Raw genomic sequence first — 14,161 nt, forward strand, 5'->3', positions numbered from 1 at the left:
ACTGATGGTCTGGGATAAGGCTACAGTATAAATGCGGGCGATTGCCCTGCAGTGAGGACAGTGAGACAGAGCTGAGCTGCGAGGCCAAGGTCAAGTAGAGTACCAGAAACAATTAGGAGCAATGCCCTTTGGTTTTATTTTTTATTTTATTTTATTTTATTTTTTTTTGCTTTTTCGAGACAGGGTTTCTCTGTGGTTTTGGAGCCTGTCCTGGAACTAGCTCTGTAGACCAGGCTGGTCTCGAACTCACAGAGATCCTCCTGCCTCTGCCTCCCGAGTGCTGGGATTAAAGGCGTGCGCCACCACCGCCCGGCAGCCCTTTGGTTTTAGATGAGGAAAACAATTAGGGAATTGAATGAAGAACAGGCAACTGAAAGGAAAACAGATTTGAGCTTCAGCACGGCACCAAAGCCATGTATGAGCACAGGTTGAACCAACTGCGAAGGGCTATGGATCTAGGACTGTAGTTTGTAGCATTGAGGTTGGTTTTATTTTTAAATGTGTATGGGTATTTTGCCTGTGTGTATGGCTGTGTACCACATGATATGCCAGGTACCTTTCAAGACCAGAAAAGGGAATGAGATGCCCTGGAACTACAGTTACATATGGTTGTGAGTTGCCTTGTGGGTGCTGGGAATTGAACCAGGGTCCTCTGGAACAGCAATCAGTGCATTTAACCACTGAGCCATCTCTCTAGCTCCAAGACAGAGTTTTGTTTCGATCACCATTTTACCTACTGACTGCCTGTTCTGTTCTCTCTCTCTCTCTCTCTCTCTCTCTCTCTCTCTCTCTCTCTCTCTCTCTCTCTCTCTCTCTTTAGAGACAGGCTTTCTCTGTATGTAGCTTTGGAGCCTGTCCTGGAACTAGCTCTTGTAGACCAGGCTGGCCTCAAACTTTGAGATCTGCCTACCTCTGCCTCCTGAGTTCTGGGATGAAAGGCGTGTGCCACCACTGCCTACCCTGTACCTCTTTTTGTATGCTGAGTAAGAAGGCACCTTCTCCTAGTGCTGTATGCCAGAACCAGGAATAGGTGCTTAGTAAATGTGTTAGTTGCTAGGACTGGGAATGTAACTGCCTTGGTAGGGAGCTCACCTAGCATTCTTAAGACCCTGGTTTCCATCCCTAGCACTGCTTGAACCGGTTTTAGTGGAGCATACTTGTAATCCTGATACTTGGAAAGTGCTTGTAGAGAGATCAGAAGTATAAGGGAGTTGGAGGGCAGCCTGGGCTGAAGATCCTGTCTCAAAATCAAACCATTGAATGTTGGTTCAAGAAATACTTATTGAAGAGTTGCAGTTCGAGGAGCTGGATTGATGGCTCGGTCGTTAAGAGCACTTACTGCTATTGCAGAAGATCTGGGTTTGGTTTCCAGCTCATAGCCATGTCTGCCACTCCAGCTCCAGGAGTTCTGATGCCTTTTGGTCTCTGTTGGCAGTAGGCATGACAGTGGTGCACCCGTACATACATGGACATAAAAATCTCAAGTTAGGATTTGGTTGTTCAGTTTAAAGTTCAACCACACAGTGAAGAATGTGGGTGGCGGAAAGAAAAGGGCTAAAGCATAAATAGAAATTAAAACGAATCTTCAAAAAAAAAAAAAAGAAAAACCAGTGATCAGGATGAGAACAGGTAAATAGCAGGGAACAAAGGCATCCAATCTGAAGACCGGCAGTAAAAGTTAGGAGAAAGTCTAACAACCAAACTCAAAGCAAGATGAGTGACATGCCACTTTTTTCCTTTCCTTTCCTTTGTTTTTTTTTTTTTTGTTTTTTGTTTTTTTGTTTTCAGGGTCTTACTACTTTGCTTAAGCTGGCCTTGAACTCGCAGAGATCTGCCTGCTGAGTGCTGAGGTTAAATGTGTGTGCTTCTTGAAATGCCATTTTCAAAACACAAGCGCCACTTCTTACCCCGCAGACGATGTCTACAGTGCTTAGCTGGACACATCTCTGCAGTAACCCTGAAGTCAGCAAGTAACGTCTGAAAAGCTTGCCTGACATTAGCTCAACAATTACTTGGTATTGAATGCTGTGGTAGAAAAGGCATGCTTTTGAAGCAGGGAGTAGCAACGCTTAAGTGATACTTCACTTAGAGTGGGAACAGCATTTTATGTAAAAGTGCAGACTGAGTGCTGTGGTGAGTGTGTCCTTAAGAAATGGGCCCAGGTGCCCGAGAGGTGGTGGTGCACAGCCTTTAATCCCAGCACACGGAAAGCAGAGGCAGGTGGATCTTTGTGAGTTCGAGGCTAGCCTGGTCTACAGCGCGAGTTTCAGGACAGCCAGGGCATTATAGAAAAACCATGTCTCGAAAAAACAAAATAAAAATTTAGAGAAAGAAATGGGTCCAGGTAATAGGAACAGTGAAGACTGGAGGCAGGGGGTGGGGAAGGCGGCAGAGGATGAACTTTCACGTGTGGGGTAGTTTCACAGGCTTTTGAGATCTGATAACCTGGGCAATTTTCGCCTAACTTCTAATTTTATGAGAATGCATGTCTCACTGTGAAATGTCACGGTGAGCATTCATACTAGTGCAAACATGCACGACCGCGCCTGCGATACTCCGAACAAACTTTGCTTCCTCAACTTCTTCCTGTCCCAAAGGATCGTTGAGACTTGCTTTCTCAATACTTCTTCCCAGGTTCCCATATTTATGCCTTTCCGAAGTCCTGAGGACATAACGCACTGGTCGGTCATCTTGGTTTCTAAAGCGAGCCAAAGTTTCTCCCCTAACGAGGCTCAAAGTAATCCAACTCCGGTTCTGGGAAACTCCAATCCGTAGTTTTCCCCTGGCTCTGACAAGCCCGCTGTCTTCGCTACTCGAGCAGTGAAGATGTTGGCTGACCAGAGTCCACCGGTTCCCAGGGGGCGGGACCAGCTCTCTAGCCAGAGGAGCTGGAGGCTGGGGCCGCAGCGAGAAGCACACGGGCGCCAGGACCACAACTCCCAAGATGCCTCGCGGCAACACCGACCACAATTAGCTGGCTCTTTCACTCTCACTGGCCAATTGCATGGCGGGAGGGGGACAAACGCCAGTTGCCGAAAGACCAGTAATATAGCAGAGGAGGCGGGCGCTTCCTCATTGCTCACCTTGAGCTCAGAAAACCTAGCTTTAAAAGGTCGTGCGGAGCCGGCCGGTCGCGGGCTGTGCAGCGGCAGACCTGAAGGTGCGGCAGTGAGTAGGAGAGCCGCGACGGTCACCCATCAGACCTCGCGCAGGGTGTTACGGCGTCGCCGGGGGCGGGGCCGGGGGCGTGGCCTGGCCTCGTTGTGGAGCAGCTTGTAATCCATCATGGCGGCCTCGGGGGTCGGTGTCTATCCCTGAGAGGCGCTGGACCCGGAGCCGGTTGCAGGGTCCTACGGCTAAGAAGGGAGCCCTTCCGCAGCACACACCCCCAGTGGCTGGAGAAGCCGGGTCCCTCGGCAGCGCCGGGGATGTGACTGCTCAGCGGCGGCAGAGTCCGAGGCCGGGGGAGGGGTGTCACGGAGAGACCCCTGGCTCGGGGCAGCTGAGGCGCCGGGCCTCCTCCCCTGTGACCGCCTCCCGGTTCGGGACCGCGGGAGTCCTTCGTCCCTTACAGCTCTGCTCTAGCTCTGGAACATCCAGGGTGGTCTCAGTTTCAGCCTACCTGGGACACTCAGTTTCCTGAGACGTGGAGGAGCGTCGCCCCGAGTAAGCCGCCCGCGCCCCGCCTGGGGAAGTCTCTTTCTCACTCCGAGGCCGTCCTTCGCTCGATCCCAACCCCAAGTTTGACCACGGAACCCCTCATTCAAATCATCTCCCTGCTGTCAAGAGATCTCCGCGGTCCTCCCAGATTGCTTCCGCCGGCCTCCGATGTCCTGACTTCTTCCAATGTCACCTACAGCCCCATTGGTCTCAGTGCAGCCCAAAACTTTAATGCAAAGGAAAAGTCTGGATTGGTTTCACAGGCCTTTTAAAAAGCGGACTTAAAAGTTGCTGGCCATGCATTCCTTCTCGGCGGAGTGGAGAGCAAGCTCTGGTTGAGATCTGTGTGACCGGTGTCTTTCCGGAGAGCAGAGTAGGGAAGAGAGGGCAGGAAATTGGTTGGAGAGACAGACAGATAGGGGATTGGTGACTTCCACAGGAGAAGGTGCAGAGAACCGTCAAAGATGTTCTGTTTCCAGCCCGCTGGGGAGTTGAAATGACTTTTAGTACTGTTCCTTTTCAGACTTCCCTGTGGACGTTTCTATCTAAAATTCTCTTCTTGCAAAGAAACTCTTCCTCAGCCCTCAAAATACACTTAGAATCAAGAAACTTTTGGGTAGCGTTGCGATTACATGACTTCAAATTAACCAACTTGGAATAGAATTCCAGACTCCTGTTTACACGTGTGAACCTCAGACCCAGTTTTCCGTTCTCATGGAAGTCGTCTTTCTGTGATTGACCCCATTGTACTGCCGTGGGAGGCAGTGGTGTGAAGTTCTGGGTACATACTGTTTCCTGCTAATCCCCACGGATCATTCTGGAAGATCTTGAACCCTCTTCTGGAAAAGGGTGCCTATCATTCATTGCTTTATGGGGCAGCAGCCTGGAAAAGTTCTTGGGGACCAAAGAAGGCCTAGTTTGCCCGCCCTGCATTTTATCAAAGGGTCAGGGAAGCGAGAGTCATCACGGCATGGGGGTCCACACTGCAACGTGTTCGTGGAACATGGTGAGTGCTTTCCCTTTAGCGTCAAAGGACTTTCTGAAACAGTACTGCGTCAGCTCCTGCTAGATCTGCTTGGCGTTTTTTGCTACTGTAGTTACTAGTTAGTGGGGGAGCAGTTCTTTGCATAAGAAAATGATGACTTTATTCCATGTGTTTCTAGCCAGAGTCCACTTCTGGTTTTTTGTTGTTGACATGGGTGGGACAAGCCCTTTTCTGTTTGGGGGCCTGCCTTCTGTGGGGGAAAGGACAGGACTTTGGTGGCCTTGAAGCATCCATAGTTCTCCCATCTATCTGCTCTCAGTAAAAGTTGGGACTCTACTGTCCGGCAGGGATCTTTTGGGGGCGGGGGCGGTTGTTTGGTTTTTCAAGACGGGGTTTCTCAGTGTAACAGTGCAGGCCTTGAATTCACAGAGATCCTCCTGCCTCTGCCTCAGAGTGCTAGTGCTAAAGGTGTTCTCCACCACCGTCCGGAGAGCATGGATTTTTTTTTTACTGCACTTGTATCATATCCTCAAACTGTTGTGGACTGAAGAGTTCCACCAGAACCTAATTGATACTATCTTTGACCTTCTCAGTTATGAGCAGGTCTTGAAAGTTCTCACTTTGGAGCAAGGTGGCAGAAGTTGAGTGTGGAAGCAGTGTGCCCCCCTGACCTGAGGAGTGCTCTGTTACTTTCTCTGAGGAATAGCCCTGTTCCCAGTGATGGAGCTTTCTTCACCTTCCTCTCTCCTGATGCTTAGTTGCCGATGACATTTTTATTAACCTTTTATTTAATTGGTTCATACTGCTGACCGTACCTGTTGTGTTGATGGCTAACAGTTAAGGTCAGCTTGGACTAATGCTTTGCCAAGGCCAGTCAGGAGCTAGTTAGTCAGGGGCCTGGTTGTACTGTGGCAGTGATACTGCTCAAACTGAACTTATTGAACCATCATACTGTGTGAGCAAATATAGCCTGTGCAAGGGTCTCATATACCTTGAGATTCAGTCGTCATAAATACTTCTTAACAATAGTGACTACTATAAACAATGGCTGCTTTGGGGTAAACTTTTATTTGAAAATTGAAGTTTTTTCTTAAGGTTTAGTTTGTTTTAGGTGTATGAATATTTGATACCTGCAGAGGTCAGAAGAGAATGTTGGATCCTTTGGAACTGAGTTAGAGATAGTCATGAGCCACTGTGTAGATGCTGGGAATTGAACCTGGGTTCTCTAAGAGCAACAAGTGCTCTTACCTGCATAACTGTCCCTCTAGTACCTCTTTTTTGTTGTTGTTGCTGTTAGTTTTTTCTTTTATCTATTTATTTCCTTTTATTTATTCTATTTATTTGTTTATTCTATTTGTTTGTTTTGGTTTTTTGAGACAGTGTTTCTTTGGTAGTCTGTCCTAGAACTCTCTGTAGACCAAGCTGACCTTGAATTTCCAGAGATTTGCCTACCTCTGCCTCCCAAGTGCTGGAATTAAAGGCGAGTGCCACCATTTCCTGGAATATTTTTTAAAAATTTTTATGTGTATGTGTTTTGTCTGCATGTATGTCTGTGCACCACATGTATGCAGGGCCTGTAGTGCCAGAAGAGGGCATCAGAAACCCTGGAACTGGAGTTACCGGTGGTTGTGAGTCGCTATGTGGGCTGCTGGGAATCAAACCCCGATCCTCTTGAAGAGTAACCAGTGCTCTTAATCACTAAGCCATTTCTTTAGCTCCTTTTTTTTTCTTTTAATTATTTTTAATTACGTGTATGTCTATGGGTATGTGCACATAAGTGCAGGTGCCTGTGGGAGGCCAGAGACATCAGCTCTTCCCTGAAGCTGCAAGAGCAGTACGCTCTCCTGACTGCTGGGCCACCTGTCTAGCAAGTGTGGCCAACTTGGTTCTATTCCACTTTGATCAGTAGTTCTTTTGAGCACTGATGTGAAGTAGACAAGTGTGACAATTTGCTAAGATACTTCAAATTTACCACTGAGAACATTAATTGAATGTTATAATCATAGTGATTAATTATAATCAGATTATTGCTGATTTTGATGTAGCTTCAGAAAGTTGGTGGAGACTTTCAGAAAGTGTAGACTAAACTGGAAACATGACCCAGGAAGCTCACATCCAGGAATCCTGGCCTAGGTGTCTCTGATACCTCTCAGGAGTTCGGAGGGGAGATGGGTCTTATGTAGCTTAGGTGCGTCCCCAACTCAGTACTCAGGAGAGAAAGACCTTGAACAGTTCCCATGGTCTCTTCTTCGCTCCTCAAGTGTTGAGATTATAGGTGCTTCTGACTTGCCTTCTCCTTTTGTGTGTGTGTATATAAAAATAAACTTTATTATCCTGGTGTTGATGGTGCACACATTTATTTATTTATTTTTTCCCGTTTATTTATTTATTAAAGATTTCTGTCTCTTCCCCACCACCGCCTCCCATTTCCCTCCCCCTCCCCCAATCAAGTTCTCCTCCCTTGTCAGCCCATAGAGCTATCAGGGTTCCCTGCCCTGTGGGAAGTCCAAGGACCACCCACCTCCATCCAGGTCTAGTAAGGTGGCGCACACCTTTAAACCCAGTACTTGGGAGGCAGAGGCAGGAGGATCTCTGTGAGTTTGAGGCCAGCCTGGTCTATAAACCAAGTTCCAGGACTGCCAGGGCTCTTATACAGAAACCCTGTCTTGAAAACCAAACAAAAACCCACAAACTAACAAAGTTTATTTATTATCATTGTGTGTCTGGGATGTTTATGTCAGAGGACAACTTTGGGGACTCTGTTGTCTCCTTCTACCTTTCCAAGGGTTCCAGGAATCAACTCAAGCTGTCAGGCTTGCATGCCAAGAGTCTTCAGCCCATCTTGCTGGCCTGTGTACATACTCTTTTTTTTTTTTTTTTTGGTTTTTTGAGACAGGGTTTCTTTGTGTCTTTGGAGCCTGTCCTGGAACTCCCTTGGTAGACCAGGTTGGTCTCGAACTCACAGAGATCCGCCTGCCTCTGCCTCCCGAGTGCTGGGATTACAGGTGTGCGCCACCACTGCCCGGCTCTGTGTACATATTCTTTTGATGCTCTGAGACCTAGTGCATAAACCTCTTTGCTATATACTGATGTGAGACAGTGTTCCCGGTAACAACACTGCAGCAGCTATGGCGTGGTCACCAGAACAGCCACCTTTTCATCTTTCTTTTCTCTTTTGTTTTCTCATTTGTCATTTTTACTTGAAACTGCAACTGGTAGACTGTGGTTATTTGCATTAAAATTTATTTTTCCTTTTCAAACTGGTTTTAGAGAATTTGTATTGCCACCGTGTTGCCCATACCAGTCAGGGAACAGTCAGGGAACCAGCGTTTTCTAAGGGATCAGTAGATTCGTAAGTGATAACGGTTGCACAGAGGGGAGAGGTGCCTTCATAGGGCAAGGTGAGGAAGTAGTTTTCAATGTCCCTTTAGAGAAGATCGGTCGAGACTTCAGATTCCGCAAGGCAGGCAGCCTTTGAGAAGCTTAGGGAAGAGCTATGCTTATCAACCAAGTTTACTTGTTTGGGAAGAAGCAGATCTTTAGTTTTAAAAATAAATAATAAGCCGGGCGGTGGTGGCGCACACCTTTAATCCCAGCACTTGGGAGGCAGAGGCAGGCGGATCTTGTGAGTTCCAGACCAGCCTGGTTTACAAGAGCTAGTTCCAGGACAGGCTCCAAAACCACAGAGAAACCCTGTCTCTAAAAAACCAAAATAAATAAATAAATAAATAATAAAAATGCTTAGTTTTGCATGAATAAATGGATATATTTAAATTTTTCAACTTTATTTTCTAATATGGACAGTATTTGAGATAAGCCACATAAACTAAAGGTCTTTTGGCCATCACTAATTTTCTAAAAATATAGAGACATGAAATTAAAAAGTACAGACCTAGCCGAGCATGCCTTTAATCCCAGCACTCAGGAGGCGAAGGCAAATGCAGGTGAATTTCCATGAGTTCAAGGCCAGCCTGGTGTGCAGAGTGAGTGCCTTGACAGTCAGGACTACACAGAGAAACCCTGTCTCCAAAAACTATAAAACAAACAAAGAAACAAAATTGCAGACCTTGATCAGTGTGGTGGTAGACACCTTTAAGAGGTAGAGGGAAGCTGGCAGATCCCTGTGGATTTGAGGCCACTTAGTCTATATAGGGAGTTCTAGGTCAGCCAGAGTTACTTAATGAGACCCTGTCTGAAATAAAATAAAATAAAATGCATGGGCCTGTCATTGTAGGAAGTCCATTCAAGGAACACAAGGATGTTTTCTGCAGGCATGCTTCTGTTTAATCCTCTGTGTATGATCCTGTTTGAGCTTGAATGTGTCATGTGTATATGTGGAAGTCAGAAGCCAACTTTACATACTCAACGTCTCTTTCCTCCCTTAAGTAGGTGTTGGAGGTGAAACAAGTCATCAGGTTTGGTGGCAAGAGCCTTCTCCACATACTTCAAAGAACCACCAGTGAAGGCCATCCATGTTACAGTAAATGGGAGAAGAAAGACATTTAGAGGCTTATTCTATATGGTTTGACTACATTTTTTAAAAACAAACAATTACTTATTATATATGTAGAAGTATGAAAGGATTTTAAACCAAAATTGCTGTTTATAGGGAACTGAGATTTAGGGGAGATAGAAAAAAAAATTAGGTTTTTTTTTTTTTTTTTTTTGAGTCAGATCTTATGTAGACCGGCATGACCTGGAATTCCAGCTTGGCCATCTTCCTGCCTCTGCCTCACATTCAGGATGACTGGCAGGAACCATCATCCCTTCCTAAGCTTTGTGATGTTCCAGATATCTTCTTACAACAAAAGTGTTTTTGCAATAGAAAGATAGGTAGATTTGTAATCTGAGCTAATGACTCAGATAGTTACTTCTTTGCTGTACGCTTTTTGTGGGAATTTCCTTGCCTTGTTTGAAGATCAGTTTCCTTAACTCTGAGGGTTCTTTATCTGAAAGTATGAATTTTAGTTCCATGAAGTGTCCTTCATCCTCCACAGACTGGGTTTTTCTAGGGTTTGTTTATGTCTATGTAGATGAGACAGAAAAACCTGAGGTCTAACACATGGTGTGGGGCTAAACAAGAGTTGGAAGCCAAGAATCATGTGATGTGGTGGTTGCAATGGTGGTGGTGGTTGTGGTGATGAAGATGATGGTGGTGATCATAGTGTTGGTGGTAGTTGGTGGTATTGTTGATGAATTTTCTAGGGGTAAGCAGATGGTAACATTTTGCCAGGATCATTTAGAGTGGAAATGGTTTAGTCATAAAGAGGAAAAAATGGACTCTGGTTTTTTTTTTTTTATGTCCCACATATTCTTTTTAAATTTTAGTGACTTGCCTAAGAACAATCCACTTTTGGGAGTGTTGAAAGTATTCAGCAGTAAACTTTTTTCTTGGTGTTTCCCTTTTCTTCTACAAATGTTTATTGAGCACACATGTGCTAGGTAGTATTTTGATCAAAAGAGAGCAGGATGAGGTTGGGATTGCTTAGCATAGGTCTGACTGGAGGAGCTGGGAAAGAGCTCAGGAGGGCTGCACAAGAATGCCAGGAGAGTGCCTGGGAAGAGTAGGGCTTTGCTGGCCCCTCAGTGGTTTGTGGTTTGTGAAGTTTTGGAGAGGAGTAATGGGACCTGACGTATAGTCTCCCCCACTCCAGTTTTTTTTTTTCTTTTTGAGGCAGGGTTTCTCTGTAGCTTTGGAGCCTGGAACTCACGCTGTAGACCAGGCTGGCCTCGAACTCAGAGATCCACCTATCTCTGCCTCCCAAGTACTGGGATTAAAGGCAGACGTCACTACCACCTGGCCACCCCTCCCTCTTTTTGAGACAAATTCTCATTGTTGTAGCCCAGGGTGGTCAGGAATCATGACCTTCCTCTGCCCCACTGAAGTGCCTGCCTGATTTATATTCTGAGTCATCTTTTTGGACAGGGTGGTCTGGAGGAGATTGAGAAGGAGGTAGGAGTTCCCTGTGTTTAGTCAGGGTTCTTTAGAGGGACAGAACTTATAGAATGAATCTCCCTGTATATATAGAAAGGGGAGTTATTAGAATGACTTGCAAGTTGTGGTCCAGCTAATCCAACATTGGCTGTCTATGAATGGAAGGTTCAAAATCCAGCAGTTGTTCAGTCCCTGAGGCCGGATGTCTCATCTTCTTCAGTATGCACTGGAGTCCTGAAGTTGTAGGTTCTTGTGCCAGTGAAGAAATGAACTTGTTAGTGAGGGCCAACAGGCAAAGAGAGAGCTTCTTTCTTTCTTCCAGGTTGTTTTTTTTTGTTTTGTTTTGTTTGTTTGTTTGCTTGTTTTTCTTTTGTTTTTGTTTTTTTGAGACAGGATTTCTCTGTGTCTCCGTGGCTGTCCTGGAACTCACTCTGTAGACTAGACTGGCCTTGAACTCACAGAGGTGCCTGCCTCAGCCTCCTGAGTGCTGGGGTTAAAGGTGTGGGCCGCCATGCCCACCTGAAATTATCTTTTTTTTTTAATAGTTTTTTTAAAATTTATTATGTATACAGTATTCTGTCTCTGTGTAGTGTATGTCTGCAGGCCAGAAGAGGGCACCAGACCTCATTACAGATGGTTGTGAGCCACCATGTGGTTGCTGGAAATTGAACTCAGGACCTTTGGAAGAGCAGGCAATGCTCTTAACCACTGAGCCATCTCTCCAGCCCCGCTGAAATTATCTTAAGCTTCAGTGGCTGTTGATAGTTTTTTTCCCAGGGTGAAAAGTTGCTGTGTAATCATGAGGACCTGAGCTCAGAGCTAAGATTACAGTCCTGTGCCTTCAAGCCTGTGTTCATGTAGGTGCTGGGAATCAGAGTTCAGATCCCCAAGGTTGTTAGCAAGTGCTTCACTAAGGATGCCATCTCTCCAGCCCTAACAAGGTCCTAATAAGTGTGGAAGGAAACACATTTCTGTTGTGGGATAAGTGGGAAAAGCCACTGAATGATTTAACCAGGAATCTGGCTCCCTTTGAGTGATGCAGACTGATAGGTAGTAGAAGCTGAAGAACATGTGGAATCATGTGTGTTGGTGGAGGAATTAGGGCACACTGGTGGGTTGCAGAGATATTTTTCCAGCGAGGAGCATAAGGTACATTGCCGTCCTGGAGTCTAATTAGACATATGGGGAGGGCCTGCAGATGCTAACGTGGTATCTGGGTCTAGGTAGACATTTAGCTGCTGCTCAGGTCTTGCAGAAGAGGGCACACTCCTTCAGACCTCCTTTGCCCTCATTCCTCTGCACTTCCCTTGCCCCTTGCCCTGTTGTCTCCGATTTTTTGGTAGTTGTTTCCTTTAAATATTTATTTATTTATTTATTTATTTATTTATTTATTTATTTATTTATTTATTTATTTATTTATTATATATACAGTGTTCTGTCTGTGCATGCCCGAAATGGGTACCAGACCTTATTACAGATGGTTGTGAGCCACCATGTGGTTGCCGGGAATTGAACTCAGGACCTCTGGAAGAGCAGACAATGCTCTTAACCACTGAGCCATCTCTCCAGCCCCTTGGTAGTTGTTTCCTAACAGTCTCTAGTGTTCCTAATCTGCCCATCTTTGACCTCTCTGCTCCTGTCTCCTAAAGCCGTGTTTGGTATCTCTTGACCCTGATAGTTTTCTGTAGCTTTTTTGAACATTGTTTTTGTGTAACACAGATGAACTCTGAAACTGATACAGTCTTGTAGAATTTCCTACTAGCTTCATGTGAGTAGTTGGCTCTTCAGGTAAACTGTAAGCCTGTGCAGGCAGGGTTCACCTCATTCCCTGTTTCTCTGCACAACACACTCCCCCAGAATTTTGGGAGTAGTCCATTCGTGGCACGTGCCTGCAGGCTCAGTACTTGAGAGACTAAAACAAGACGTATTGAGTTTGAAGCCAACCTGGTTTTCTCCCATGTTGACTTTGCTCTGTCACTGAAAAGTCTTGCTAGAGCTTGGGGGTGGCTCAATGGGTATAGCACTTTCTGCTCCATTGTGAGGACAGGATTTCATATATCCATATACTATGCAAATGCCAGATAGTAGAAACCCATCCGTAGGCCTGGCACTCAGGAAGCAGGGATAGGGGATCCCTGGGCCAGCTGACTAGCTGGACTGAGTCCTGGAGCTCTGGGTTTAAGTGAGAGGCCCTGCCTCAGTGAGAACAGCAAAGAGTGGTGAAGGTACATGCATGCACACTGCACACATACACATGCAGAGAGCATCACTGCCGAGTAAATCTGGTCTCTATGTTTGTGGGGCTGTCGCAACTCTATGTTTTGTTAATTCACTGCAAAATTTGTCCCTTTGTGCCATCAACATCACCTATAGCTTTAAACAAATCTTAGAATCTGGTAGACTAAAGCACGCAGCTCTCTGTTCTTCGAATGTTGGCTTGGTTTACTCTTTTGTGTTTCTGTGCACATTTTAGAGTCAGTTTTATCCATTTCTAGATCCAAGCAGAAACACCCATAAAGATTTTCTTCTAGGTTTGCATTGAGTTTATTGAGTACTTTGACCCTAAGTATAAATAGCGAAACATAAAGACTTCATCTTGGGATTGGAGAGATAGCTCAGAGGTCAAGAGCACTGGCTGCTCTTGCAGAGGTGCTGAGTCCAATTCCCAGCACCCACATGGTGGCTCACAACCATTTGTAATGAGATCTTGCGTCCTCTTCTGGCCTGTAGACATACATGCAGAAAGAACACTGTATACATAATAAATAAATAAATCTTTTTTTTTTTTTTTTTAAAAAAAAACTTTGTGTTGGCCACAGCAGGCTGCTTAAGGAGGCCCTTCTTCCCTAGTGGAAAGCTCAGTGTCCTGTATGCTGTTGCGGTTTTCAGCTGCTTCTTCCATGTCCATCTTTGCTTGATCTTTGACTTTTTAAAATGTTCTGTTTTTTTTTTTTTAATTCAATCTTTGGTCTTGGAGATCCTGGTTGTATATTTTCAAGTGTCGAGAAACCCCACTCATTTCTTTGTTTGTTTGTTTTGTGGACAAGGTGCTCAGTACATATGGAATGAGAGTTTTACTTTGTATGTGTCTGGGATAACAACAGGGTTGTGACCAGTTGACTAGTTAGGAAGCATCATTGGTCATCTGCTTGGGAAAATGGTTGTTGCCTTGACTGTGTGGCTAGGTTCCTTAGGTAGGGCCACTTACTAGGTTTGCTCATCATTGTTCAGCAAAGTGGACTCCTGCTTGGTTCAGCAGTGCCTTTTTCTTGGGTCTCGTCTTTGCTGATAGTGAGTGCTAGTGGTCTCTGACTTAACTTGGGTAACTCCTTTTTCGTTGTTTGTTTTCTTCTCCTGGAAATGACTAACAAGTTTGTTTGTTTTGTTTTGTTCGAGATAGGGTCTTGAACTCTACAGGCAACTGAGAATGACCTTGAATGTCTGATTCTTCTGCCAAGTCTTCTGAATGCTGAGATCACCAGCGTTTACCCAAGTTGAGGGCTTGGGCAGTCAAGGCACGGTCTACCTGCTGAGCCACATCCTTAGCCCATGAGGGCTCCCAAGTCCTATTCCTTTCTCCA

General features: G+C 45.5%; 2 protein-coding genes across 2 annotated transcripts in view; both read left to right on the forward strand.

The window, feature by feature from the left end:
* Positions 1-3,846: 3,846 nt before the first annotated feature.
* Positions 3,847-3,945, forward strand: LOC142857483 (uncharacterized). Its single transcript, XM_075985782.1, has one exon. The coding sequence runs from the start codon at positions 3,847-3,849 to the stop codon at positions 3,943-3,945; it is 99 nt and encodes a 32-aa protein (XP_075841897.1).
* A 123-nt stretch (positions 3,946-4,068) lies between these two features.
* Abl1 (ABL proto-oncogene 1, non-receptor tyrosine kinase) overlaps positions 4,069-14,161 on the forward strand; it is a 119,980-nt gene continuing 109,887 nt past the window's right edge. Inside the window, exon 1 of the mRNA XM_075985780.1 lies at positions 4,069-4,666. Within this exon, the coding sequence (XP_075841895.1) occupies positions 4,531-4,666 (136 nt within the window). The 5' untranslated portion in view covers positions 4,069-4,530. The remainder of the gene's footprint in view (positions 4,667-14,161) is intronic.

The sequence above is a fragment of the Microtus pennsylvanicus genome, chromosome 9 (genome assembly GCF_037038515.1).
Source record: "Microtus pennsylvanicus isolate mMicPen1 chromosome 9, mMicPen1.hap1, whole genome shotgun sequence".
NCBI classification, from domain to species: Eukaryota; Metazoa; Chordata; class Mammalia; order Rodentia; family Cricetidae; genus Microtus; species Microtus pennsylvanicus.

Excerpts from the sequence above, each read along its gene's own strand:
- LOC142857483 (XM_075985782.1), top strand. The coding sequence starts at position 3,847 with ATGTCACCTACAGCCCCATTGGTCTCAGTGCAGCCCAAAACTTTAATG.